Below are 27370 nucleotides of genomic sequence, written 5' to 3'. Positions count from 1 at the left end.
CAGCCAAGTGCTCTTTGGTGAATTGAAAACCACCTACTGATTCCTGGGAGGGAGCGGGATGGGCACTGACTATCAGTGTTATTCCCTTCTTTGTATCTAGTACCACTTCTGAATAGTAAAAATACCATTTTCTCTAAAGGAGCTTTTATAGTTAATTGGTATTTGGGATTGCTTTACTGTTCATTTCATAGCGAGAATTATTTCAAATTTGACCTTTGGGTCTTGTGGTTCGGTGTAGCATAGTTCAGCATCTGTGGGGGTTGTTTTCCTTGCTGGGTGTTTGAGCTCTGTAGTCAGAATGTTTTCTGGAGCTTGTTTGATAGGCTAGGGTATAAGGAATTACTCGAATACTTTTTTTTTTTTTTTTTATATTGCTTCTTACTGGGAAGAATAAAGCACCGTTCCAGAATTTGATGAATGTAGCACAATTAGTAATAATGTGGATATTGTCCTCTTAGTACTGTTATAGAACGGCTTTGTTTTATTATAGAGTAAAAGTATTCCACTGGGGTATAAACCTAAGTTTAACTTTGGTTTAGCTTCCTAATGCTAGTTTCCATATTTTAAATGTAGATTACTTCCTAAGAGAAGACATTAAAAATATCATGATGTGACTCTGTTCTCATGGAAACTGCATTTAGAGTTATCTGCCTAGAAGTTATCTATCCTAGTGGATATGCAGGTTAAATGAGTCATTTTCAGTTGTTCTAAATAAATCTCTTCATTCTTTTTCTTTCTTTTTCTTTCCAGGGTACTAATTATGATGATGGAAAAAAACCCCCTTGAGTTTACAATGTCTTGTCTTAGCCTTGGAAGAAAGCTTTTTCTTTTCTTTAATGTTAAGGATGGTAGCTACCTGGCCATGTAGGTTTTTTTCTGCTTGCAACCTGACTAGGGCAGGTGTGCACTATAAGGACTTGACTGTTTCATAGGCCAGAGACTGGTGTTCCCATTACAGATATTGAGGTTTATTATCTCTTCTCTTTATTTTTTGGCTATATCCTCATATGTATCCTACATTCCCACAGATTATTACTTAATTTACTTAGAAGCGCTACACATTGCAGTTTCATTTGTATAAGCATGCATGCCTCATTTGCACCTTACCTGATTTCTGTGTACTCTGTGTGTGTGTGCATGCACACAGCTCAGTGGGATGTCTTATGTCATGAGTATATGAATAAAGATGTTCATAGGAACGGAGGCATTTTTTTAATATTCTTGTTCTTTTTGTTTTAATGAAAGGCCAAACATGATTCCCACCCTCCCCCCATAATGATGTGAACTAATTACTATCCTAGTGTTAGGTGTAGTCCCTTTCAAATGCGCAGCAACTGCATATAGAAAATTGAGATCATATAATCCCTAAATAACATTCTTAGCTTTTAATATTCTTTTCTCATTTTAGCTTTATTTTTCATCTGAACAGCTATATAAAAAAATTAAGATCTTTGCAAAGACTGTGCGATAGCTACTTAGAGATCTTTCAGATCAACCTCACTTTTTAAAAAATTATTAATATTGTAATAGATATTTCTGGCAACCCAGTCATCTAAGATTCCTTGCTTTGGAGATAATAATTTTTTAAATGTAATTAATATTAATGATTTCTTGTCAAAACCTAGAATGTAAAGTACACCCCTTGATAAGAAGTTTTCTCTTAAATTCAGAATATAATTTTAGAAGATTAAAATATATAATGAGGAAATTCTTACACTTTCTGGAAAGGTTTCAAATAAAGTGTATTTAAATATCAATTTTATCAATAAGCAGAAAAGTTCAATGTTAATATTTAATTTTGAGTAGAACCTTGTAACAAGGTGCAAAGCACAATTGGTTGAGCTCATCTTTCTCCTTTTTGGAGCATCAAGTGTAAGTGAGAACATGTATAGAAGTGATGGTTTGTATATTGCATTATTCAGAAAAGACAGAGCTGCACAGGGCATTTTTATTGTAGTGTCATTCTGTGGCAGGATGAAGTGGCTGGCTGCACGTGTGAGCCAAAGGATTGGAGAAAATTGCTTTTCAGCAGCAGCATTGGCAAGGAGAATGCAGTCCTAGAAACAAATAACAAAGAAGGGGAAGAATAGCTTGGCTGCTTTTAGCAGCAGTGCTTGCTTAGACCGTATATGAAGTTATGACCTTCCTTTGGCTCTAATATTTTAATTGTTTGTTGGGGTTTTTTTAAACTATAATATAACATTTTAGGAGAATACTAGATAATTCCATTTGAGTTTCTTCTTGAATCAGAATAATGTTAGAAGGTTAAGTATCACTGTCACTGGGAGCAATTCTTTTTAAAAACAGAAAATAGTCTTAAAACTGATTGTAACTGAGTTGAAGATTTTTATTTTTTTTTTTTTCTGAAGTTTTATGTAGTCCCAAGTATCTGGTTACTAGCTCTTGTTCCAATCCAGAAATTGCCTGCAGAGTAAACACAGGATGTTTAGCTGACACCCTGAAACAGGTAATTCATGACAGGTGAAAGAGAACATACCTACCCAGTCTCCAAAAAGAAGTTTCTTAGCATGAGTTGTAGATTGCCTCTAGAACACTCTCAAATGACTTCCAGGAATGCAGTACTGTTTGGGTTTGCGTTTTTATTTACTGCAACAGTAGGTTTCTTGATTGTTTAGATGTTGCTTTTCCGACAGCTGGGAACTGAGCAGGGATGCACTTGACAGCACAGTGAATACTGATCCATAAGCAGTGGATTTAAACCAGAAAGAATTCTATTGAAATGCGTTTGGTGTTTAGTTATTGGCCTTTAATAAGAAGAAATTATATATAAATATGAAGTTGTAGAAGTAAGAAAGAGCAGCAAACTAGAAGAAATAACAAAGAGGGTGAAACCTTATCTCTGTGTTCTCTCAAGCTCTCTTAACTCTAAGAACAGAAGGAGGTACTATACAATAGAAAAATTAACGTAAGAGGTATGGAAATTCAGTGTGGAGATGGTGAAATTTAACAATAAAAATAGAAATTAAAGGATAGAGGACCCTGAAAGCCTCAAAGAAATCTGAATGTGATGTATTGGACAGCACAAAAAGATGGTGCATACAGTAGATCAGGAGTGAGCAATACTAAATGATCGGAGATGATCAGCCAGACTAAATTAGGATACTGTGTCAAATGTTGTGTGTGGGTAGAGGCTGTTTTCAGGATTCAAAAAAGCAAAGTAGTAGAGGTGGTGGTGGTTTAGGAGTCAATAGAGCTATTGAGAGTATTTTGTGATAAAATAGGGATTTACGATGAAGGGTAATGTGAACAAATGAGGATGACTGAGAAGAATGACATTAGTAGTGTGGAAATAGTCAACTCTGCATTTTTATCCAGATTAAAAATAGCTTTCTGTCATTCATAGGAACTGTTTGTTACATTAATCCAATACAGAGTAGTGTTGGTGGGTCCTAAACAAGATCAATTAAATCTGTGTTGTAGTCTTTTTGCTGTTTCCATACTAATGAACTAAAACTTTATAAATCCTAAATTCATGAGGTCATTTGGCTAGTGACTACCTTCAAACAAGAGCCTTTTGCTTCAGTTCCATAAGAGATGAATTTTGTAATACAAACACTTCTGAAGAATACAGATCTGTAGCTTCCAGATGAAAAGAAAATATTCCTGATGAGCCTGATGTCATTTTATGGACTTTACTATCCATTCTCTTTTCTATTTTCATGCCTTACAAGTTAACTTTTGTTATTAAAAATTATAAATTAAAATTATAAATTAAAAAGTCATATATGCCTTTATCTATATTCTATTTTCATGCCTTTAGTTATTAAAAATTATAGAATTAATGCACTCAGTTGACTTCTGCAGCTATTATTGTGCTACCAGAAAGAATATGATCCTTTCCTTGGTATGTAAAAAAAGAACCAACAGAGTGCAGAAGACTCTATTTTTTTAATATGCCCTGAATGGTGGCAGTTCTTGTTGATAATTGTATTTAAATTTGTTCATGCAAGTATGGCCTTTCTGTTAAAAAACAAGTGTTTGAGAAGTTTTGAATTTGAAGCTCTTCTGTGGATTACAGAAGTATTTAATGAAATTGCAGGGTTGTAAAGGAAATGGAAAATTGGGGAATTTGAAGGTTGTTTCCATTTCAGGTTTATAGGGAGATGGAAGTACAGGGAAGGTCACCTGCCTGGGGCTCAGGTTCTTTCCTGTCCTGTAACCCAGATTGCTGCTGGAGATCACTTGTAAGCTCAGTGTCTGGGCTAGGCCCTCAAGAAATGGGTGTGACTTACTCTGAGCTATTATAGTCCCCTCTTCATCTCCAGCGTCCATGAGACGCTCCTGCAAGGTGTGTCTGGGAACGTGTTGTAGGTAGAGTTTCTTTCTTTGATAAAATCTGTTGCTCGTGCTGACTTTGTGAAGTTCAAGGCAAAATATAATTCCGTAATTCTGGCCTGTGGTTCATCAATACTCCAGGGAAATCTGTTGACAACTTTGGTTTATTCTTGCAGAATGATAGGAAAATGACTTCCAAATTAAGGGAATTTTCAGTTCCTTGGATACGTAGGTGAAATCTGTTTCTTGGATTTCAATCCTTTTTTTTTTTTTTTTATAACTTAGACAAAATCACTTCAGATTGTGGTACAAAATAGACATTTTTCAGTAATAAATGAGCATAAATTCATGTTTGCATCTTGTCTGGAAGCAATTACTGATTATTTTGAATGTTCTGGACACTTTATTTCGATAGTGGTTGTCTTGTCCTTGTTTGCCTATAAACAATATGGTACTTTGAAAGTAATTTGAAAAAGGATTTGCAATCCTGTTGGCTTATTAGGAATCAGAACTTCCTATTGCTAAGGACCTTCTCAGGTTTCAGTCACGAGTGCCATAGTTTTGTGTGGCCTCGAGCTGCCGCTACTATGCTCATATAATTTCACATTTCATGTCATTAAAAAAATTCTCTTATTTAGCCACTTTTATATAAAAATGATTAAAAATACTTTTCTCAACAACCATTTCCCCCTGACTTTTTTCTGATGGTTATTAACCTCAAAGTGAGATTCTTGTCTTTTTAGTTTTGGTCATTAGCTTTCTAGTATTTTGTTCAGTCTGTGTATTTTATAATCTTAAGTGTTTGCATACTGCCTTGGCACTTTAAGTAAATGCCAGTAAATATAAGTATATCATTTTTATGTGTTCATAATGTTGGAAGGTTTTTTTTTTTTGCATTTGATATCATCAAATATGGCAGTGGAAACTAATCTACAAATTTGTAAATTTCTAATACGGAGTAAAGAATTGCATTGCCTTAGAATTGTGACAACATCTCAAATTTGATTTTCTTGCATGTTCTCAAAGATGTCAGTTTTCAGACAGCACAGTACATGTGGAAGATGTTTATATTTACAAGAATACCTCCACTGTGCAGCATTTAGTTGGCTTTGTCATCTGTGTGGGAGCAAAACTACTGAACTGAAACGATAATTTTTCTCCACTCTTTTATTCAGCTTTAAGCATTTGTACATCAAATTTAGATATGTCATGGTGGCTCACTTGTATGTTCCCTGCACGAGGGTAGAGTCATCTCTTTGTGCATGTTTCTACGCTCAGATTTGGATGCACAGTTAAGGTTTATTTTTGTGACTTTTTTTTAAATTCTTGTTTAATATGACAGTAATGCAGGACCTGTGCAGAAACTATACCACATAGAACAAAGATATGTTTTTAAATGCAGAACTTCTTGTTGTATTAAAAAGCAAAAGTGGGTTTGGCTAGCCATTTCACACAACCAACAGGATTGTTTCAAAGTAGAAGTGTGGGTCCTTTGAGAGATTTTGCACAGACTTCTTTATACCATGTGTGAAAACCATTATTGTATGCAGTGAGTGAAAGACATCATCTAATCCCATGCTGTTCCACCCTCTTTCAGTGTTTATCAAATGTAGGGTTTTTTGGGATCCAGATTTTCAGTTAAATAGAGAAGCAAGTAAATTTGCAAACTACTTGCAAGGTAATCAGAATTTTGAGATTTGTCAGCATTAGCTTTTGCTTGAATGATTTTAAGTGAAAAATGTGAAATATAATTCATAACAAGGAATAAGAATAAAAATACTATTTTTTGCTATTACTGGTTTGCTTTTAGTGAAGAATCCAGGTATCTTTCTTTTTTGTCTTTGCTCTCTCCGTGTGTAGTTCAATAGCTGCCAAATTAATTCTTCTTCAAGTTAGTTATGTAACTTAAAACAGAAGGTTCTTGTGAGCAGAATTCAATGCAAGTCTTCTTTGTTCATATTCATAAATCTGTATTTTTCTGCTCCTTATTATTGCTCTTCCCTCTCAATTAGAAACTATACTGAGGATTGTAATTTCATAAATATATCATTTAGAAGGCATTTTGAAATCTTTTTGTGTTCATCAAAATACTCTGTAATGCACTGTAAAGTTGGACCTTTCTGAAAAGCTACCTTACTTACTAGAATGAATTTCATGACTTCAACTTTGTTTCACTCTTGCCTTTCCTGGCAAAACTATAGTTCATGCTCCATAATTTCCTGTTACCTTATAAATGGAAACTTGCTTTTTTGGTGGCCTTTCTCACGATCCTCTTTTATCTAGTATGCATGGAATGATTCCATGTCAGTAACGTCTATATCTTGTTGCCCTGATAATATGCTGCCAACTTCAGCTCCCCCTTGATTTTTGTTCTTCTCCTACATAAAAATCAAACTTCTCATTTTTGAAGTATTCCAATTCTATTCCCACCTATCTTCATGACCTAATTTCCTTCTCCTTCAGGCTGCTCCAACTATATTATTTTTCAGTTCCACCTACTCTTATTTCACTTGTAACAGCTTCTCAATTAAAACTCATTAAAAATCCTTTCTTCTTCACATCAGTGCTCAAATCCCACCTGTTCATTTTTATCTGCCGTATTCATGAATTTCTACACATTTTAGGATGTACTTCACTTTTATGCTTGAATTCTGAAACAGTATAGTTTTCCACCTTATTTGCCTTTTTTGTTAACTGACAGATGAGTTTGACTTCTAAGGTATTGTCATGTTGCAGGTGATCTAGTAGATTTCTTTAAAGAGAACTGAATCTGTTGGAAAAGTAGCTCTGTAGCTGTATAATTGGTGTTAAATGTGGATGAGGGAAAATTGTTTAAAGGAAAATTTTTAAAGTAAGATGCAAAAAAAGGCCTGTTCAAAAAACCCTCACCCCAAACCAAAAAAAAAAAATCCTCTTTCACTGTAAAACCAGGAAGATTAAAAACATTCAAGCATATTTAATACCTCAATTTTTGTTGACATGAGTAAGAGTTCTTAACTGGAATCTATTTCCTCAAGCCAAAAACGAAAATACCAATAAACATAGTTGGTTACTTTTGTTTGAAAGAGTCTGTTAAGTACCTGATCAGAGAGAGAAACATCTGTGCTATCTGACTTAGTTTTCTGAGTTGGTTTCTCACAGTATTTTGTTACAGTCTTTGCACAACTTGTCAGTGCTGCTGTGAATACTAGTGTTATCCTCTAAGGGTGCTCCATGTTCTCTATTTGTGGGCTCCAAAGCCTTGTGTTGTCAAAATAAATAAATGAGGGGGAAGAAGAGGCCAAGATTTTGTGTCTGTGTGTTTGTTTTTTTTTTTTTCTGTGGGCTATTTGCTTATAATAAAGAGTTACTGTGTGCATAATTCATCTGCTTTGAACATTTGATGCCTCAGTATTTTGTTTGAACACCTCTCATCAAGAGAAAATACAGACCAGCTGGAGGAAAAAAAATCAGAATTGAGTGGAAGTCTGGAAAATGTGTCCTTTGAGGAAAGAAGCAGAGCTTTTTGGAGAGGAAATAATAAAGACAAAGATCTTTTTTTTTGAAAGTGAGATATGCTAAAATTTTCAGGAGAAAAAGGTGATTGGCCTAAATTGCAGGTAGAAAGAATTAGGTTTGAACTGAGAGATACAGTCCATAGAGTAAGAGTAACGAAGCCCTTGGAATTAACTTCTTAGGGAGGCAACTGGAGGTTTGTAGGGTTAGGTTAGACAAGTATCTGCAGTGGATTATCTGATCAAGACTTGTGTTCTCTTTAGTCAAGTTAAAAAGTAAGAACTTGGATAACCTAGTGGAGCTGTCTCATAAGGCTTGTCTTAATCACTCTGTTGCTATCTTGGGAGACAGTCAGAGCCTCTTGTGGTTTTACAGTGCTCCAAATGTGTACAGCCATTTTACTGCATGGGGTGGGCTCCTGTGGCACTTCGTCAATTACAAACACTTAATTATAAAAACCAAACAAACAAAACCCCCAAATGTGCACCCCTGCACCCCAAAATAACTTTATTGCCATTTTATATCAAAGGTAATTGTTGTAATTCGGAAAGTTTTATTTGTTTTCCATTAAAAATGGCCTTTCAGGCTATTCTGGATCAGACTAAATCAAAAGAGGTGCCTCTACTATGTGGAAGATGGGCCACTTTGGAAAGCGTTTTCCAAATTATTTGTTACCAAGAATAATGAGCTGTAGTTTATTTTGCTAAAGGAGCTGTTAAAGTGCTAAGAGGTCTTTCATACCAACAATCTTACTTCTGCAAGTTGGAGTCTGTTTTTCAAAGGGAGGGGAAAAGCTGTAATTGAGCCTAGTCAGTAGAGTATTGTTACATAATAAATGTTAGTGCTGGGCCACTTAAAATACAACTCTTTGTGCCCTATTCTGAATAGTCTGCTCATATAATGAATAATTTATGTAATGAGTGTTTCTAAATGGAGTAGGCACAAAATTATATATATCCAATAGACTGCCAATCTTCTTTTCAGTTAGATTTAGTTTGTTCTTGAATGTCCCTACAGATTTTTGAAAGAGACCATTTTTTACACATGATTATGTTTGTCTATAGGTATACTGGCAAAACAGACTACACGCAAAATCTGTTATCCAGACGTTCTCCCCCAACTTTAGTGGTATCTGTACAGGCTTCCATAATTATCTCATGCAAATGGCAAATGTCCAAAAGAAGAAAAGCAAATGTCATTGGGCCAGAAGGAAGATCCAGGTCAGTCTAACCTCAGTCATGGGACCAGTTGTGGAGCAAATACTCCTGAAAGTAGTTTCTAAACATGTGAAGGACAAACAAAGTCGTTGGGAACAGCCAGTGTAGACTTATGAAGGGCACATCGTTGTGACCAAGCTCATGGCTTCCTGTGACAAGGTGACAGGTGCTGTGGACAAGGGACACAGAGTGGATGCTGTATACCTTGATTTTAGCAGGGACTCCAACACTGTGTCCCAGAGTCCTTATCATTAAATCAATGAGACGGGGACTGGATAAGTGAAAAATAGTGTGGCTGGAAGGTTGGCTGGACTGCTGGGATGGAAGAATCAATCAATGGTGCAAGGTCCTGCTGGCAGCCAGTAAGTAGTGGTATCTCTCAGGGATCAGTACTGGACTCAGTGCTGTCAAATGTCTTTAGTAATCACTTGCATGATGGGACCGAGTGCGCCCTCAGCAGGTTTGTGGACAACAGCAAATTGCGGGGAGTGGTTGATAATGGCGGAAGGCAGGGCTCCTCCTCAGAGGGACCTGGACAAGCTGGAGAAATGCACTGGCAGGAACCTCATGAGGTTCAGCAAAGGCAAGTGGAAAGTCCTGTATCTGCAATAGAATAACTGCAGAAAAGTGCCTGGAGATCCCAGCAGGCAAAAAGCTGAAAGCAAGTTAGCGGTGTGCCATCGCAGGAAAGAAGGCCAAGCACGCCCTGGGCTGGATGAGCAGGAGTCTAGCCAGCAGCTCCAGGGAAGTGATCCAGCCCCTCTGTTCAGCACCTGGAGTACTGGGTCCAGTTGTGGGCTCCCCACTGCAAGACGGACACTGACACACTGGAGTGTCAGTCCAGTGGAGGCCAGCAACCTGGCCAGACTGCAGGAGCGCGTGACCTACAATGAGGGGTTAAGGGAACTGGGTTTGGTTCAGGCTGGAGAAGAAAATGTGCAGAGGAGAATCTAACTGCTGTCTACAACTACTACATCAGAGGACTTGGAGAAGATGGAGCCAGGCTCTTTTCAGAGGTGCACAATAACAGGCTGAGAGGCAACAGACACCAGACACAAGTTGGAACCTGGGAAATTCTGGTTAGATAAAAGGATGGTTTTGGTGGGTTGGTTGGTTTGTGTTTAAACCATGAGCATGGTCAAGTAGTGGAACAGGTTGTCCAGAGAGATTCTACAGTCTTCTTTCTTGAAGGTGTTCAAGACTCTACCCTCCCACTCAGGTCCATGAGTGACCTGATCTAACTAGGACTGCTTGGAGTAGGAGGTTGGACTAGATGATCTCCAGAGGTCTTTTCCAGCTCAAAGTATTCTATGATTCCATGCTGATGCCATGCAGAGTGATGCTTGGTGTGGAAGTGTGATCCTTCAGCCTTGCTTTAAACAGACTCTGAATTCAGGAAATTGGTTCATGAGGCATCCACAAAGAGAGTTTTTTGGGAATTTTTTGAATCACATTGCAATTCAAAACAAACAAGCAAAAAACCTGAGAGACCTACTGTTATCTGTAAGTGTTCTTAAAGGCTATTTGTGTGTACACACATTTACAATCCTCAGGTTTGCTCTCTTGAGATGTCTCCTGTCCTCCTCCCATTCTGATGAGGCATAAGTTATTTTCCAGTTGAGAGGCTGTGAGAGGTCAGGGCAAACACATTTAGAGGAAGAGATCTGTGCTTTCCCTGCAGAATCAGGCTGGATAAAATCATGCTCTGGCTAATGCTGCTGGCTTATAGATGCTATAGAATGTGGAGGAAAAAAGAGGTATCAAAGTATACCTCAGAGAAGAACATCTACAGCTAAATATCCCTCCCACAGCCTCTTTTTTCTTTCTTTTTCTTTTTAATCTCTACCTAAGTGCTTACACAGGTTAGAATATGTAAATAGTCTTTAGAGTGGAAACAAAGTAGAGGTTTTTTTAAAGCTGTTTATTCTCTCTCCTTTGCCCTGTTCTATTTTGAAGTTTGACGTTAGCGTCTTTTGAAAGGGAGCATATGGCATTTCTAATTAAGGCCTGTGATTTTCTGACATATAACTGAATAATACATTCCAAATACTGTTAAGCCTTCCAGATGAAAGAATTTTCAGGGCTGAAGCACTGTAGCTTTGTGATATATCTTGCTGGAATACATATGCTATGTAACACTGATCTCCTTAAGAACTTCGAAGAATTTTCCATAGAATACCAGCACAGCGAGAAAAGAAGGGGTTTGTTTCTTTTGTCTGATGTTAGTATTCCTTGGCAAGTACAGGTTTGGATCAGATAACAACTAATGTGCATTGTTCCTGAAAGTATTCAGTGTAGCTTCATTTTTAAACGTTTTGGCCTGGTTGGGGATTTTATGCACCTTTCTCAGATTTTGTTTCAGACTGCAAGATTTGTTTGTGTGTATTTTTACCAGGTGCTCTTGTAGAGATGCATTATAGTTCTTCAGTCTCTCCAAAGTAACTCAAATCCCTCCTTTTGAGAATTTTGTGCCAAATTATCTTCCTTTACCTTGAATGTGTGAAACCTTTCTGAAACGGTGGTTTATGATAAATGTCTGGTGTGAGCCAGGTTTCCTGAGATTCTTAATACGTACCAGTATCATTAACATGTACCTTGTGTCTCTGAATGGCCAATGTACTCAATCTAGAGAAGGCTTCCTCAAAATTTTTTTCCTTGTTTCCGTGGAAAGTAGAAGGGCTGTATTTATAATTGAACTCTTTGATCCGGTTAGGCAAATCAGGAGAGGAGAGAATTTAAAAAATGTAATGAATTTAATTGCTTTAACTTAACTTTTTTTAGTTATTACCAGGCCTGGGTAGTAAGTGAGGAGATTGGCCTTTACCATATTTTTGGTAATTTTAAAATGAAAGTTGAGTCTTCAAATACTTTTCTTCCACTGGAACTTAAAGGGTTCTTTTGGTTACTGGGAAACCTTTTATAGTGATATCAAATTATAGTTAAAATGATACATTTGGGGTTTTCAGATCTTTATATTTCCTTCCTCAGATCTGATGAATGTATGTAAAAGATTGGGAAACCTTAAAATCAAGTTTCCTGTAGATTTATGATGAGTGTGGGTGTTTTTCTTGTGTGGGTTTGTTGTTTTTTTTTTTTTTTTTTTTTTTAAATTCTAAGGGGAAGTGTTTAAATGCAGGTTGGTGTTGTATTTTGGGGCCTGTAAAGCTGTACCAATAGCTTCCAGGCTAAAGGGTTCCACTAATCTAATGTTCAATTTGAAATACAAAGAGATTTCTAAGATGCTTCTCTCTTCTCTCAGGGCAGCACTTTTGCTGTTAATTGTCCTTGAAATACAGTATATGCTGTCTTTGTCTTCCTCGTTCATTGTCAGATCCAAGCACTGATGATATTTTTACTAATGACTTGTGTTTGACAATTGCTGAGACTGTAAATTAGAAACGTGTAATTGAAGCGAGAATGACAAGGATAAAGACTTAAGGGGATAATTGTATAAGTACTGAAGATCCTCCTCCATCTAAACTACTACTGTTGTCTACATAAAGTTGGAGGTGAAGTGTTCAATGTAAGTGAGGAATTAAAGATACTAGGTTAGCAATGGGTTGTGACTGAACTGTGTTGAAGAGAGTATCTAAGGGATTTTGGGAGCAGATGTAGCTTTGGTCCTCCTTTTTTGTTTACTTTGAGCTTCTTGAGACAGCTCAGCTTATAAGAAGAGACCTTCTAACACCTAAACTGTCCATAGCTTCAGAGGCCTCTGAGGATAATGGGGCTGTTGCAGTGTCTCTTTTTAGGTTGTGTTTCATAGTAAAGATGCTGAGAATTGGAGCCCTGTCAATGTTTGGTGTTGAAATTGTACTCATGTTTAATTTTTAGCAGTAATTTATTCAGATAAAACGGGAAAAAGTCCAAATCCCTGCAAAACCATGTTCACATGAGGAGCTGCTCTAAAGAGTTAGACTGCTCAACGTACTGTGGACAGCTGCGTAAACCCATAAGACACATGGAAATTGGACAGTTACTTGGATTGGGTGGTTATTTGAGCACACTATCCCAGGCTTGTTATCCCTTCTGGTTTTGGGTATTAGTCATTTAATGACATATATCCCTCCATAAGTCATTTATCCTTAATACTCATGAGGTTTCTTTTCCATTTGAAATATTCTTTTCTGTTCCTTGCAGTATGACCTTTAATGTCACAGTGTTGTTTTTACTGCTCATCCATGAACTTGTTTCAATAAAAAAAATTACTTCGTGGCTCTGAGTAGGCTTCTTGAGATCAGAGTATCATATGAGAGCAGAATGGCGCCTAAGGGATGCAGTGTAATGAAGTAGTGTTATCTACTATGCTTTAAAAGAGAGTTCTCTTTCTGTGAAGTCTGGAGTGGATATGACTTTTAGATAATACTGCATTGTAAAATTTCATTAAATGGATAGTTGACAGCCTTGAATCTTTTCTCACATAGTGCTTTTCTAGATCCCAGCCCTTTTTCCTGTAACAGTGCTGTGAATTATTCCCTAGTCTTGTTCTCTTAAACTTTATGGTAACTTTATTAATACACTTGTTTTGTCAAGTCTGCTAAACATTCTTTATGGTTCCACTAATATTTTCCATGTTCTTTTGTGGTTTTAAAACTGGTATGTGAGAAGAATTTGTCTGAGACCTATATGTATGCATCTTTAATGTCTGTTCTCTTTGGTAAATCTGTGCATGCTTTTGTTTTCTTGTTTTGTCTTTTTTTTTTTTCTTTCTTTTTTCAGAGAGTGATAATGAACTCTCCAGTGGCACTGGTGATGTGTCAAAGGATTGTCCTGAGAAGATTTTGTATTCCTGGGGAGAATTACTGGGGAGATGGTAATGCTTCATTTTTTTTAATTTAGATTTTAAATACTAACCTTTTCTTTGTTTTATGACACTATATGCTCTTGAGTAGGAGGTTTGAAATTCTTCAGCTTACACACTTTAAAAACTAAAATGCAAAACACATTGAAGTGTGTTTTTTAAACCTAGTTTAAAAGGACTGGTAAATCCTCTTATTTTAGCTTGCAGTTATTTGACAAATCTCTCCCACAGAGTCTGCAACTCTTGTTTCATTGAGTGTTTGAGAATATGTCCATGTGTGCTCACACTGCAGGTGTGTCTTCAAATGGAGAACTTTCTGTCCACCTGCGTTCCTTGGGGCTGGATCTTAAGCACTCATGAAACTCAGTGCCTCTTAGTGCTAGGATAGAGAAGGCAGAGCAACTCCAGGCTGTCCTAAGCCATTTGTGCTCGCTGATGTATGTTTAATTGATTTATTTCGAAGCACTCTTTTTTTTTTTTTCTTTTCTTTTTTTTAATGTGCTATATGTAGGCACTTGAATTCTCTGAGGACTGTGATCCTCACTGAAACTGTTTCTGTTGGAGAGTAAAATGAAGAATATTTGTAAGCCTAGAGTATGTTCTCAACAGTGTTATTTCTGTGGTTTAATTAAGTGCTTCAGTAGCAACATATACTTTGCCAAGAGAGGAGAAGGTCTGTGTATTTGCTACCTCTGAGAGAATTTACACTATTAGCAAGTGCCAGAACCACTTACTTGGTTTTCCCTTTGTAAGTAGTAGCTCCTGCTGCCTGAGACAAAAATAATCAGAGGCCCTTAACCTGGAATTGGCCAAGTTTCCTTGTCCTAAAAGAGAGCTGAAAAACATTTTAAGGATTTATTTGGGCAGTCACGCCCCTTTCTTGGCCACTTTGTAGCTTTGGAGGAACACAGTGTCCTGCTGCTGGCCACATCTTTAAGGGACATCTCATGCAAAGGTTACTAAATGAGACCTTACAAGATTTTATTAAGCTTAAGGGAACCCTTCCCTCCAGGTAGGACCCTCCTGCTTGTTTTTAACTATTTTGTCATCCAAGTTTCTGGCCTTAATGAAAGATTTTCTTGGGGAAGCACAAATATTTAATGAAATGATTGTAGAAATACCCTGGCTATGGACCCTCTGAATGTTGAAGAAAATACAGAGGAATATGTGGAAGTCAGTTGATCCCTGTAGACAAGTGTCTTTTCCTCACCTGAAAAGGCTGTAAACAGATTAGCTCTGGAGCTGTTTAGAACTTTCCAAAGCCTGTTCTAAAGGACATCCCAAGAGAGAGTTTATAAATTCTTTGCAACTGTGTATCTCGCAGCCCAAGGCCAATGAGGAAGGCCATCCAGAGTCCTTGAAGAAATGTGTGGCATGTTTGTTTCAATCTGCATTACATTTGCATTGGAAGATGCTACTTTTTTTTTTTTCCTCCTAAATTCATCTGTCAGTTGACTCTCTTAACTTTTGCCCTTGACAAGACCTGCTGTGGATAAGCATGCTGAAGTAAAGAACTGCCCACAGCTCATTCCTCAGGTGTCATGTAACCAACTATTTCTTCAAGTTACTCATGTATACTATTCAATGAGACAAAATGTTGAAGACGTTTGGAGTAAACTATTTTGAAGTCCCTACAAAACTTATACACAACTCAGAGAATCATTTAGTAGTTAAAACACCTTAGTTAAAATGAGTTAAAAAGAGGATGAGAAGTGGGAGGTCCCATCCAGCTTGAAGACTAGCAGTAGCAAACCTTTTCTTTAGGAGTGTCTCAAGCAAGATTACCTTTTGAGATAAATTCAAGTGTATAAAATACTTAAATTCTTGAATAGTGTTATGTTACATTTTAAGAACAAAACTTGGAAAGAGTAACATGAAAAATGTTAAATTGAAAACTAAAAATAGATTGAAATAAAATTTTCTAGTGTGCTGCAAACTGCAGCATATGCTAGTGGAATATCTGTGCACTTGTAAAAAAAGTAAATAAACAAAAATTAACATTTCCACTTGGAGAACTGGTGTGCTGATTTGTCTTAGATGAAGAATTTCTTGCACCTTAATTGCTTCTTGTCATTTCGTTAAAATGTCACTGTAACCTAACGGACTGACTCAGCAGAAACATTGCTGCAAAAGTCTCCTTCAAACATATAAACAGCAATAAGAATAAGATAATTTACCAAAAAGATACAGTAAACAGCTGGAAAGTAATGGAGTATCTTCTAACTTATTTTACTATTTACTGCATCCTCAGCATGAAAGTTGTTCTTGCAAGCTGAGCTCGTTTAACTGAGTACTTAACTATTTCTGGTGTGTGTGTTGTTTTTTTAAAAAGTAGCAATGGTCAATAGCAGCCTTTGATCAGAAATATTTGTCAAGTTGGAGTGTAGTCTGTGCATCGCTGTTGTGTATCCTTCTCTTCGATGTTTTAAAATTACATCTTTTAATTTTGCTCAGAATTACATCACTTTGTAATTAATTAATTAAAAAAAGATTAAAGATGTCAGCATCCATGAATGACCCGTTTTTCCCCACGTGCTAGAGGATGAGACTAGAATAAGACAAGCTTTTATTTTATGCTTGTTTCTGTTACAGTCTGGCCAAGCAGGTGTCAGAAAGCATCTAGGAATGTAAGGTGCCTGGGCCTCTGCACAAAGGAGGGGAAAATATGTATTTGTTCATTATTGTAGAATACAGAACAAGGGCTATTAATGATCAAGCTGTTTCCCAAACAGACATTCAGAAACTGAGAAGTTGTCTATTAACATTACAGAGTTATGCTTTACTGCATGGACTAATGTTGCTAAAGTATTAGCTCTACCATAAACCTAACTAAATATATGACAAATCCAGTAAAATCTGGTGTACTGTGGCATGCTTAATTCTCAGTTGTGAATGTGTTCAGTAGTAAGGATGTATTACAGCATGGAATGTGCATCTCTGTTAGTAGTTGCCATAAGCTATTTATATTGTTTTCTTGGTGTCACTGAAAAATTCCCTGTTATGTTTCTATGGGAATGCACCTTTTTAGCTGTTCATTTTATTTTATCTGCTTGCCTAGTCCTCAGAGAAGGCCTTCTGTGTTTCTCATATAACACGTATGACCAAACCCATGTAATAACCAAACTAATCTGATCTGAAGTGTGCTGTGAAGGCTGCATTTTCACACAACTTGAGCTTTGAATTTCTGGTGTATTCTATTTATTCCTGAATGTACATATTGTAATTTTGTAACCACTTAGAGTGTCTAGTCCTTTTAATATTTCTGTGAATATTGGTTTTTCCTTCTGGCTTTTCCCCATCACAAGACCATTAGTCTAATGTGACTTGCTGCAAAATACACTGAAAAAGAGAAAAGGGACTAGTTAGGTTTTAATTTGGCTAACTGGATGATAAATCGACTTGTGCTGCACTACACATTTAAAATTTAAAATAATTACTGTGCTTAAAAGAATAAGGGCATTATATAATCATAATCTCTTTTTCGTTCTCAAGTCATTTGGAAAAATGGGGATATCATCCTTGGAGTATAGGGAAAAGAAATTTATTTAGAGCACCTTTTAAATTTAAACAGTAGTGGTAAACTGTTCACATCTTAATGACCTGTTTCAAAGAATGAGTACTCTAAACATTTACTTAAAATCGAGGGTCAAATTGCAGGTTATTTAATTTAATCACAGCTTGCTAGCATTTGGCTGAACTGCCACTCTCACTGTTCTCCTACCAGTAGAGCTGAAAAACGTAACAATGGTCAAAACAGTAACAGAGCAAAGCACTTCCTACATCAGAAAGAATAAAGCATCAATTCACGCAGTCTTCCTGCTGCATTGCTATGAAAATTGCCAGATTAAGTCAAAGCAAGGTTTAATCTAGATCAGTAAACACTATTATCTCAAAAAGGATTTTTAAACATCTGTGACTGAAAGCTTTGCAATATTGTGCACGTGCAGTGATTTTATCCTAAACGTATGGGCTCGGTGACTGGATGACTTTTGAAAAACACATCTTTAGTATTCAACCTGTCTGAATATGGCCTTTTCATAGGTCTGTATACCAACTTTTGTAGGATTAATTACACAGAGTTGGAAAATAAAAAAAAGTCATCCTGCAGTTGTCTTCCTACATTTCTTGATGTGTGTACAGACAGTAAAACACCAGCTCTAGCTAAAAGGCAGATTTATTTGCAATAGTGGGATTTTACCAAGGTATGTGCAAGTTCTACTGCTTTGTGAGACTTGCAACATACTCTTGGCATGAAGTGTAAAACTGGAACTTAGTCTTCATGTTAGTACTCTTAAAACTGGATTTTGCTTTCCAAAATTTATTTCTCTATACATCTTCGGTTATTTTTAATTTCCTTTTCTTAACCTAAGCTAAACGTGTCTGTTGAGCAAATATTCAAATTGAATTGTCTGCACAGATGGCGTATTTTTCTCTTTCAATTCAAATTGTTATTCATTAGCCAGTTTAGTTCAATTTCTGCAACTGTTTATTATTTTAATTTTCATTAATTTCTCTACATCTAGAGAATTTGGCTATCACTACATTTTGCCACTGGTTCTTACTGTAGATCCTTGTGGAATTTTTGCTTTCCATTTGACAAATGCTAATTAGTGTAACCAGTGGAAGAAAAGTTTATGTTGTCAGTTCCTGGCTCCACTCTTCAGAATAATATTGGAAAGTTTTAATTTTTTTTTTATATTTTTAATCTTGATTTTTACTCCTGTAGTTGAATTAGAATAGGCAAATGATTTTCTGTTTCTCAGGCACAATAACCTTGTTGTGAGACCAAACGGATTATCTACCCTGGTGAAAAGTGGTGTTCCAGAAGCACTAAGGGCAGAGGTTTGGCAGTTGCTGGCAGGATGCCATGACAACCAGGCAATGCTGGATAAATACAGAGTTCTCATCACAATGGTAAGTGATTTTTTTTTTCTTTTTTTTTTTTTTTTTCCTTTGGTTAAAACAAATTCTGCTGAGCAGCAGTTTTATTCAGTGGCAAAGTAGCAAAAGAGTTGAAACAGTTTGACTTGTTTTAAGCAACTGAAATTGTGATTTAGGTAGCTTTACCTCCTGCCATGGGTACCTGCTGAATGGCATTAGCAAGAGAAATTGCTGACCTATATCTGTAGTAATGTTTGATATTTAGCTTTCTATTCACTTGCTGTGATGATAAGAAGCACATCAGCTTGTTTGTGGGTTTTTTTATAAACTCAAATTCATCGCTTTGTTTTTCCAACAGTTTCTGTTCTCTGTATACCTTAATTTTCCATTTTTCAGTTTAAAATAACGCCAGCAAAACCAAACAAAACCTCACAAAGTCGGGTATGTCTTGTTTTGTTGTTTATTTTTAAAAAGAATGTTAAAAACATTTTTACCTAGCAGGAAACTAGTCTCCCTGGTGCATGGGCGATTTGAGAGGAGAATCCTTCTGGGACTCTCTTCCCATTCTGTATCCTAATGTCATCCGTGCAGTCAGTAAATTATAACAAGTTGTCTGCATAGGTGTTCCAGACTGTTTATAGCTGTGATTGAAAGATTGAGAACCACTGGGTTGTAGCAGCAAAAACTCTGTGCAGTGTCAGGAGGTAAACTCACCATTTGAGGTTCTAAAATTCTTGCCACTGCAGGGTAGTTACGCACTCTGAGAAAAACAGCGGTCTCAAAAATGGTCATAATGGCAGAAATGGATGAAGATAATTTTATATGTTGCTTATAGAAGGTGTTGGATTTGTTATCTAGGGAATGAATCATTTGTCCATACAAAAGTTCTGGCATAGATGTTGTTAGTAAAAGTTTCCTTTCATAATGTTGTCATATCTTTTTCATACTTGTCCTTTTAATTTGACCTGCCCAGTGTGTTTGTAAAGTTTAAAAGCGTCCCCAAAGTGAGAGCTGTCCTCATGGCTTATTTTTCCTTTACCAATAAAGAAAGGATGTTTTGATAGTGTAAATCTTTCTTTTTGACGTTGTAGTTGGGTTATATTTTGCTTAGAAACCATTCACGGGACATCTGTCAGCTGTATGTTGCATCAAAACCACCTCCATTATTTTGCTCTTGCTTTCCAAAAGTGGGGAAGATGTTTGTTTCACAGCGGAGGAGGGAGTGGAAAACTTCTAAAATGCAAGGCTTATCTTGACGCTAGGGCCTCATGCCTTAAAAATACCTTGCTACACTTGGCCTTGTCATGATAGAAATATTTCAGTGACGTATATTTTGGAAGATGATATTGCATACAGTGTTTAATATGAAACATTATACTGTTATGGATTAGAAAATTAAATCCTATTCTGAACTGAAGCATTTATGCAAACAGTTTTTTTCCTGAAGTAAGTCACTTTTATTCTGAAATCACAAACTTTCTTCTGTAGTCTGCCTGTATGTAATTGCTGGTGATCACATCGTTTGGCATATATTGCATGAAAGGATTCATGAGGGAGTCTATGCCAAACCAAAGCTAAGGCCTGTTTTTAGGAATAGTTAATATTGGGTGCTCCAGCAGAGCTTGTCAGCTATTTTTTGTTAGTGAATTATTATCTGATATTTATGTCTGTGAACAGAACTTCCTTCAGTTTCATTTTGGTGTGTTGGTAATGTGAATTAAGCTATTTTTGAGAGAGTGAGAGAGAGAGGGAGGCATGTATATATTATTCTCTGAATCCTACTAAAAGCTTTGTTGTAGTGTTATCTTATGTGTGCCAATAATAATACGCATGTTAAACTTCAGAGTTGTTTGGGTATTAGTGATTGTTCATTTGATTCTGCATGAAAAAGAACTGATTTTTTCCCCATGTTGTTCGTATGCCTCCATCCCAATATACCAACAACATGGACTTTATTTTTTCCATAATTATTTGTTCTTCTCATCGAATACATAGCTTTCATCTTGATTCTTTCAGTTTGCATATACATTTACACAGATTCATTGTCTCCTTGTATTTTGGTCATTCTGCTTAACATTCCTCTCTTGTTTAGGCTCACTTCTGGAAGCTGGATGTTTTTGTGGGTGTCTTGACCACTGTAGTAGTATATTCTGTAAGCATGTGCGTTCCTGAGCGTATTTCTGTAAGACATTCCTAGGTGGTTGGAGGTGGCAGCGTTCTGCACTTGCAGTCTTGAGAATAAAGTGTGCTGAGATACAAGAAGTAGGAGGTGGTAGTAACATCTGTGAACTTGACCCATTACCTACCTACTTACCTCCTCATATAACTCCCCCTGGTACAGCTGTCTCCCTTCAACAGCTCCCCTGTTACTACCCAGTTCCCTTGAAGCTTTAACAACACTCTGTCCCATGCTGCTCTATCTCCTGGCTCACTGTAACAGCTCCTTCGTAAGAGCCTGCTCTCCCAGCACCCAGCCCTTTCCCCTTTCTGATGATCCAGCCCTACCTGCACCATTTGGCTAAATTGCCAATTACAGGCCCTCAGTGAGAAAGAGGGAGAAATCTCTGCACCCAGAGTATTGTATGAAAGTAAGCTTATACAGGTGTAGTTGGGGCTTTTTTTGTCTGGTGATCAAAATAATATGGCTGAACTGTGTATATGGCCAAATGCTGTAGAGTACTGTAGTAAGCAATATAGTGTTGGTCAGGACTTACCAGTAAGGTAAGGAATGCTGGCCAGTTTTCTTGAATGAGGCTTGGCTTTAAAAGCATCTTTAACATCTTTGATTTCTTTGGTTATATGAGAACTAAATGAATTTTTTTCTAAAGAAGATTTCAGAGGCCTAGCTTGAGGGACAGGTCTTGAAAACTCTTATTTTACTATCATAGCTTAAAAGGTGAACCTGAGAGCTGGAATTACTAGTATTGAACATATGATAGCTAATTTATGACTACCTCTTCTGGGAAACAGAGATAAATACGTTAAAAAATGGAGCTTTAAAACTACTGCGGTGTTGCTGGTTAACTCCTGGTGAAACTGGGCTTGCTAGTGGTGGAGGAGAATTGTATTGTTGGCAGGCCAAAAATGTGTTCCTTGTGATGAACTGAATGATAGCAGACTCTCAACATTTAAATTTATTTTAGAGACCGTGATATAGACACATTTGTTATTCTATGCCAGTTGCATGCAGTTTGTGCAGAAGTAATATGTTAGATTGGCCAACTATTATTCACATCACTTAACAGATCTGATATGCATGCTACTCTATATATATCCATCTGTATGCAGAGATCTGAAATCTGCTGCAGTATTTTTCAGTTAGAGGAGTGTTTTGTTCAATGTGTTCTGTAGGAGAGAGTAATTTGGGGCTTGTTTTCGTGTTTCAGTTCAGCACAGAAAGCAAAATAAAATTTCTGTCTTATTTAGAAAAATCAATGCTGTACTTATTTTCTCCAAAAGGCACGTCCTCTAGTCCTCCGCACTGGAGGTCAACAGTCTGTCAAGAATGATCTAGTGAACTGTGCTTCCTATTCCATATCGGAGCATTCACACGCCAGTACATTTCCCATCTCTAGGTGAGTTTGTAGTTCCAGGAGGGAAGGGAGAAAGAAATACTTATGCTCTCAGAAATATTTTCTAACTGACAAGCACTGTCGTGCTCTATCTTACGTCTCCTACTGAGTTCCAGCGTGGTGATTACCGTGAGCCTCTCAGAAATTTTGACTGGAGCACAATAGTAGGTCTTGCATACAATTTAAGAGAGTAGGAGTTGTGATTTGGCAGCTGCTTCGTTTCTGACATATATGTAAATCTGTACTGTATGACAATCAAAATCTGTCTTAGTTACCTTTATGGCATGTGTGCTTTTGACCCTGCTACACGTGGCACAGTACAGGAAGGGGAAAACAAAACATACATCAGCAGAGATAAATGTGTTTATTTATTTATTTATTCAAAGGAAAAGACAAAGGCAAATCAGAGTGAGAAAATTCCACCTATGTGATGATAATGAAGAGGTCATACTGGTACTTGTATATAGAGCTTTTGTACAAGCGTGTCAGATCCATTTGTTAAAAGAATGTAAGTAGAAAAACATGCACAAGCTAGGGTCACTTCATTGATAGAGTTTTTTTCTCCTGCCTACTTGACGTTATTTCATGTTCAGCTTCACTGGTTCCTCTCAGGGGACTCAGATGATTTTTTCCGTGACGAGATACATTTTGAGCTCCAATAAACTGACAAGTGGCAAGCCACAGTTTACCCCGTTTACAATTGAGGTGACTGGTAATCGTCTTCACCAGTAATTATGCTCAGCCTTGCCCCACTCTGTCCCTTTCAGAACAGGTGTCAGGCACTACCAGTGTGTAAACCATTAGAAATCTGCCATCACTTGACGGCAGTAATAAAGCAACTTACTGCAGAACACTTGTTGCATCTGAATTGGGGCAGATATTTATTACATCTTACGCAGCCTATTATTAACATTTTGCTTTTCTGTTTTACATGGTTTCATTTTTATATGCATTCTCATTGCTGAATTTGTAGGGCGAGACTTCTTTCCAACCTTTTCAGAGTTACGGACTGGGTGCCTGTTTTGTAGTGCTGTTACTGATTACTCTTGAAATGATCTACCTTCAAGTCCTTTTTCCTAAGTTTAGAAAGTAACACCTGTCAGGGTTGTGTGTAGTTGTATAAGTAAAATAATGAAAGCAGAAAAAGAAGGCAGTCATGCACATTCTGTAGTTCAAGAACTTTTGGATGGACCATTTTAAAGTAGGATTTATAATTGTTAAATGTATAATTTCTTTATAAAAGACTTCCAGTTTACAATCCAATTTCTACTAAGAAATGAGCTATATGTATAATGTTCATCTAACAGCACATATAGACTACTTTTAAATGCTGCTGCCGCTCTGGTTTAAGGAAACAAGACTTGTTTTAAATTTATTATTATTATTTTTTAAAAGTATGATCAGAAAAAGAAACCTGGTTTCAGGTAAAGTGGATGCGGGTGGTATTACATTACTCAAAAGCAATGAAAGTTTGCATATGAATGTGAATGCCCATTTTGGAGATGGACTGTGACTTTGAGTCAAAAGTCTTAAAGGCTGTCCTCCCAAATGACTTGTAAGAGAAGCAAAAAGAAGATTCTTTTATTGTTTATTGTCATAATTTCCTTTGGCTATGTGAGCATGTGCCCAGAACAGTTAGAGATAATAACTAACTAAAGGGTCAGGCTTCAGAAGAGTTGGCCAAAAAATAACTTTGTCTGCTGACTGCGTAGTGGTGTTTTGCTTCTGGGCCAGTAACATTTCAAGCCACTGTACAGAAAAATGAAAACCCTAAGAATTCTTCCAAAGTCTGAAGCAATATAAGGGGATTGAATGTTGCCATATCATGAAAATAATTTATCTCAGTAATATAATAATTTGAAATTGGCAGTAATCACACAGAGGTATAATTCTCATGCAGTAGGGACCAATTATGAAAGTACATTCCATTGCTGCAGAAGATGGAGCAAATGTATTGGTTTGTGGGCCGGATGAAATCTAATCATTTAGAGCCAATATATGTGTTTTATCCACGCTGTTTGGGCCAGTATTATTATTCCTGATTCCTACAAAACAAATCCTCTCATTATAAAGCAAAAAGCGAAAGTTAAGGTTTCAGATTTCTGGAGACCTCTCAGATTAAAAAGTTTTTTCAGTCCCAGGTACAAAATTAAACTTCAGCATTTGTTTGCTGAAAAGAACAGTAAATGATGGCAAATGGAAGCAGTCTGTATACACTCATGGAATTACACGTTACACATTACTCACGTTAATTTTGTCATATCCATGTAGTCCCAAGGCCTGTGCTGCCTGTGTTCAGCTGCTTTGGCCAGGATCAGTTGTGTGTGACGTGGAGGACAAGAGGTGCTGGCCACAAAGTCATCTCTACATCTCTTGGGTTTCTCTTGGTTAGTGACAATAAACTGATTTTTTTGACAAGTTTCTGGTACTCTTCAGGAGCCAAACAATTCTCATGGCGTGGTCCTTTTCCTCAGAAGCTTGCTGGCTTCAGCCTGTGTAAGTTTTAGACAATGCTGCTGCTCTTTGTCTCTGTTTCCTGATTGTGAGTGGGTTTGTGGCTTCCAGCCTGCTCTACTGTTGGCAGAGGTGACGTGCTGTAGCTTTGCTGTGGGGTCTCCGACTGGCTGGTCATCAGATCAATCTTAAGACTTCAGCTACAAACCTCTACAGAAACGGAAGAGCTACAGTAGAGAAAAATCTTTGGAATTCTTCAACAACTGTATTGCATTATTATAAGCACCTTCTGAGAACATAACTTTTTCCATAGTGGGTAGGACTATGAGAAGTCCTACAAACGGATATCTGTATCATCTCTTCTCCCAAAAATGTAATGGTAGTCTCTTGTTCAAAATTAAAAGTTAGAAATAGGATAGCTAAAAATAGCAAACACCATTGTTGAAGTTTCATCATCTGCTTAAGCACAATCTTCCTTTGAATTAACTTTAATTAATCTGTTTTCCTTGGTGCATCTAGCTGCAAACTGATCTCAAAGGACTGAAGTAAAGATCAACTTCCATGTAAACTTAATGTAGAAATGTATTTGCTTTTTAAACTTTGAAATTACCAAAACTGTTCAAATGAGAAAAGGTATTTACTTCTTTGCTTCATACTTAATATTTACTGGGCTTTTTTATTTTTATTGCTAGTTTGCTTGCATAGTTAGTAAATGTGGAGGAAGGAAAGTGGAGGAGATTACAAATGAGCCACTGTGTCTATGCAAATAGGATTAAATGCAGTTGACTTTGAAAGTGGTGCCTTGATGCCATGTTTGTGGTTTTGGTGGGGGTTTTTTTTTATTATTATTTGTGTGAAACAGTTGGGTTGAAACAGTTTAGCTGTGGATTGAGAGAATTACTTACATAGGAAGGCTATTTTAGTCAGAGTAGAAAATTAATCAAGCTTGTTATTTGCAGTAATACCAAAGGATATTAAGTTAGCACTAGGAAGAGGAATATTTTTTGTCCCAATGGCATCATGCAGGGTTCCACTGCTCAGTGTTCTGAGACTAATTAATCAGTAAGGGTGTCTAATTAAAAAGATGACTGTTCACCAGCTGCCACAGCAGGTTGGTTAATGGACTGAAACATTAGAGTATTTTTGTAGCAAATATTTGTGTTCAGAATGCTGCATCTGTTTGTCCTAACTGAAAATGGGGGGGTTTATGCTTTTACGTAGCGAGGAATAACTTGGATGTTCTGTGCCCAGAATAGCGGGGAGCGACCCATTTCATCAGAGCTCTGTCTGTTAAGCACTCCGGTCGCAGACAATGTATATGTAACGTGTTGGTTTCTTCTTGCAGCAGTTTTTCAAAACTGTTACCCGTGCAGTGAAGCAGTCTGAAATTTCCAAATAGTCTAACTACTGTCCTGGACTACGACCAAAACTGGTACAACTACTAATCTTTTCTTTTGACACATGTGCTTATGGCAAACAGCCTACTGAAAATGACAAAGGTCCCCCCTTTTACAAGAAAGCATCCTGAAATCTTTGAATGTGGTACCTTGCCCAATTTGTGATTACAAATATTCAAAACACAGCATGCCTGTCTTTTTGCACTGAACACATTTCCCAGCAATAAAAGTTAGAAAGTTTCAGAAATGCTGATCTATTTTATTTTTGTTGTTCTAGTTTTCAATTTGCATCTTTATTTGTTCTCTCTACTAATTAGGAATAGTCTCTCTTAACTTTTAGAGAGATTAGATATCAAGAATAGCATAGCTATATACTCTACCAGTTATAAAAGATTCTATTATATAATGACCAATTATCATTATTAAAAAACTGTGGGGTTTTTTTAATTTAACTAAAAAGAGAGGTAACTAATACCTGTTTTATTGTTTTTTGAATGAGATACTTGGATATCAAGCAAAATAATTCTAGAGGAACTGATCACTTCGAGATGTATATGTGCAACTTTTCCAGTTTCATGCTTCTTTTAAATTCAGTACCTATAGACAGTTTCTTAAGTCTTACTCTTCTCTACCTTTTCTGAAAGGGTAAGGATAGGATGACTATTACTTAACTCTTCTCTTAAACTGAGATTATTCATTTCATGGCAATTAGATTCTTGATATTTTTATAATATAATGTGGTTTGTAGAGAAAAGTCAGATCATATGCTGGTTGGATTGATAAGGTGCCTCATTTTAGGTATAAGTTGAGCTGTTAGTGCTGACAGTCTTTCACTTGTTTGAATTATTTTAGTGGTGTTGCACACTGTGGAATAATAAAGTATATATGAACTGAAAGTACTTATTAGTGAAAAAATATTGCCTCTGAAGAGCAGAAGTTGACAGAATTTTAATTCTTTAAATAGCTTCATTTAAATTCAGACTTCAGATAAAAGGTTTAGTTTATTATGAATGTACTGGGGTACCTAGTTTCATAGTAAATGTTAATGTTACTCTTAAAAACTCAGGAATAAAATGTCCCTAAGGTGAATTTAATTTGCCAAGTTTTGATTCATTTAGATCTTATCTGGAGAAAATCTTTCAATTTTGTATGCACAAAAGGGAAAATCTTGTGCTCACTCTTCATCTTCAAAGAAATTCTTCAACTGAATGACAGCTCTTTCAGGGAAAAAAGGAGTAGCATCCATAAGTAATTTTT

At 36.7% G+C, this 27370-nt stretch overlaps 1 protein-coding gene across 12 annotated transcripts in view; it reads left to right on the top strand.

Moving 5' to 3' along the window:
* The window catches only part of RABGAP1L (RAB GTPase activating protein 1 like), a 263781-nt gene that overhangs the window by 44588 nt on the left and 191823 nt on the right, over positions 1-27370 (top strand). For all 12 annotated transcript variants that reach the window (XR_012624184.1, XM_074833042.1, XM_074833037.1 and 9 more), the window contains 2 exons: positions 13728-13821; positions 18573-18723. Coding sequence is in view for 11 of the 12 variants with exons in the window: in XM_074833042.1 (XP_074689143.1) it covers positions 13728-13821; positions 18573-18723 (245 nt within the window). In the remaining variant the exon portion in view is untranslated. The remainder of the gene's footprint in view (positions 1-13727; positions 13822-18572; positions 18724-27370) is intronic.

Source organism: Strix aluco, chromosome 8 (genome assembly GCF_031877795.1).
Source record: "Strix aluco isolate bStrAlu1 chromosome 8, bStrAlu1.hap1, whole genome shotgun sequence".
Lineage (NCBI taxonomy): Eukaryota > Metazoa > Chordata > Aves > Strigiformes > Strigidae > Strix > Strix aluco.
The sequence above is the reverse complement of the archived record's forward strand: the minus strand, read 5'-3'. Positions and strand labels throughout refer to the sequence as shown.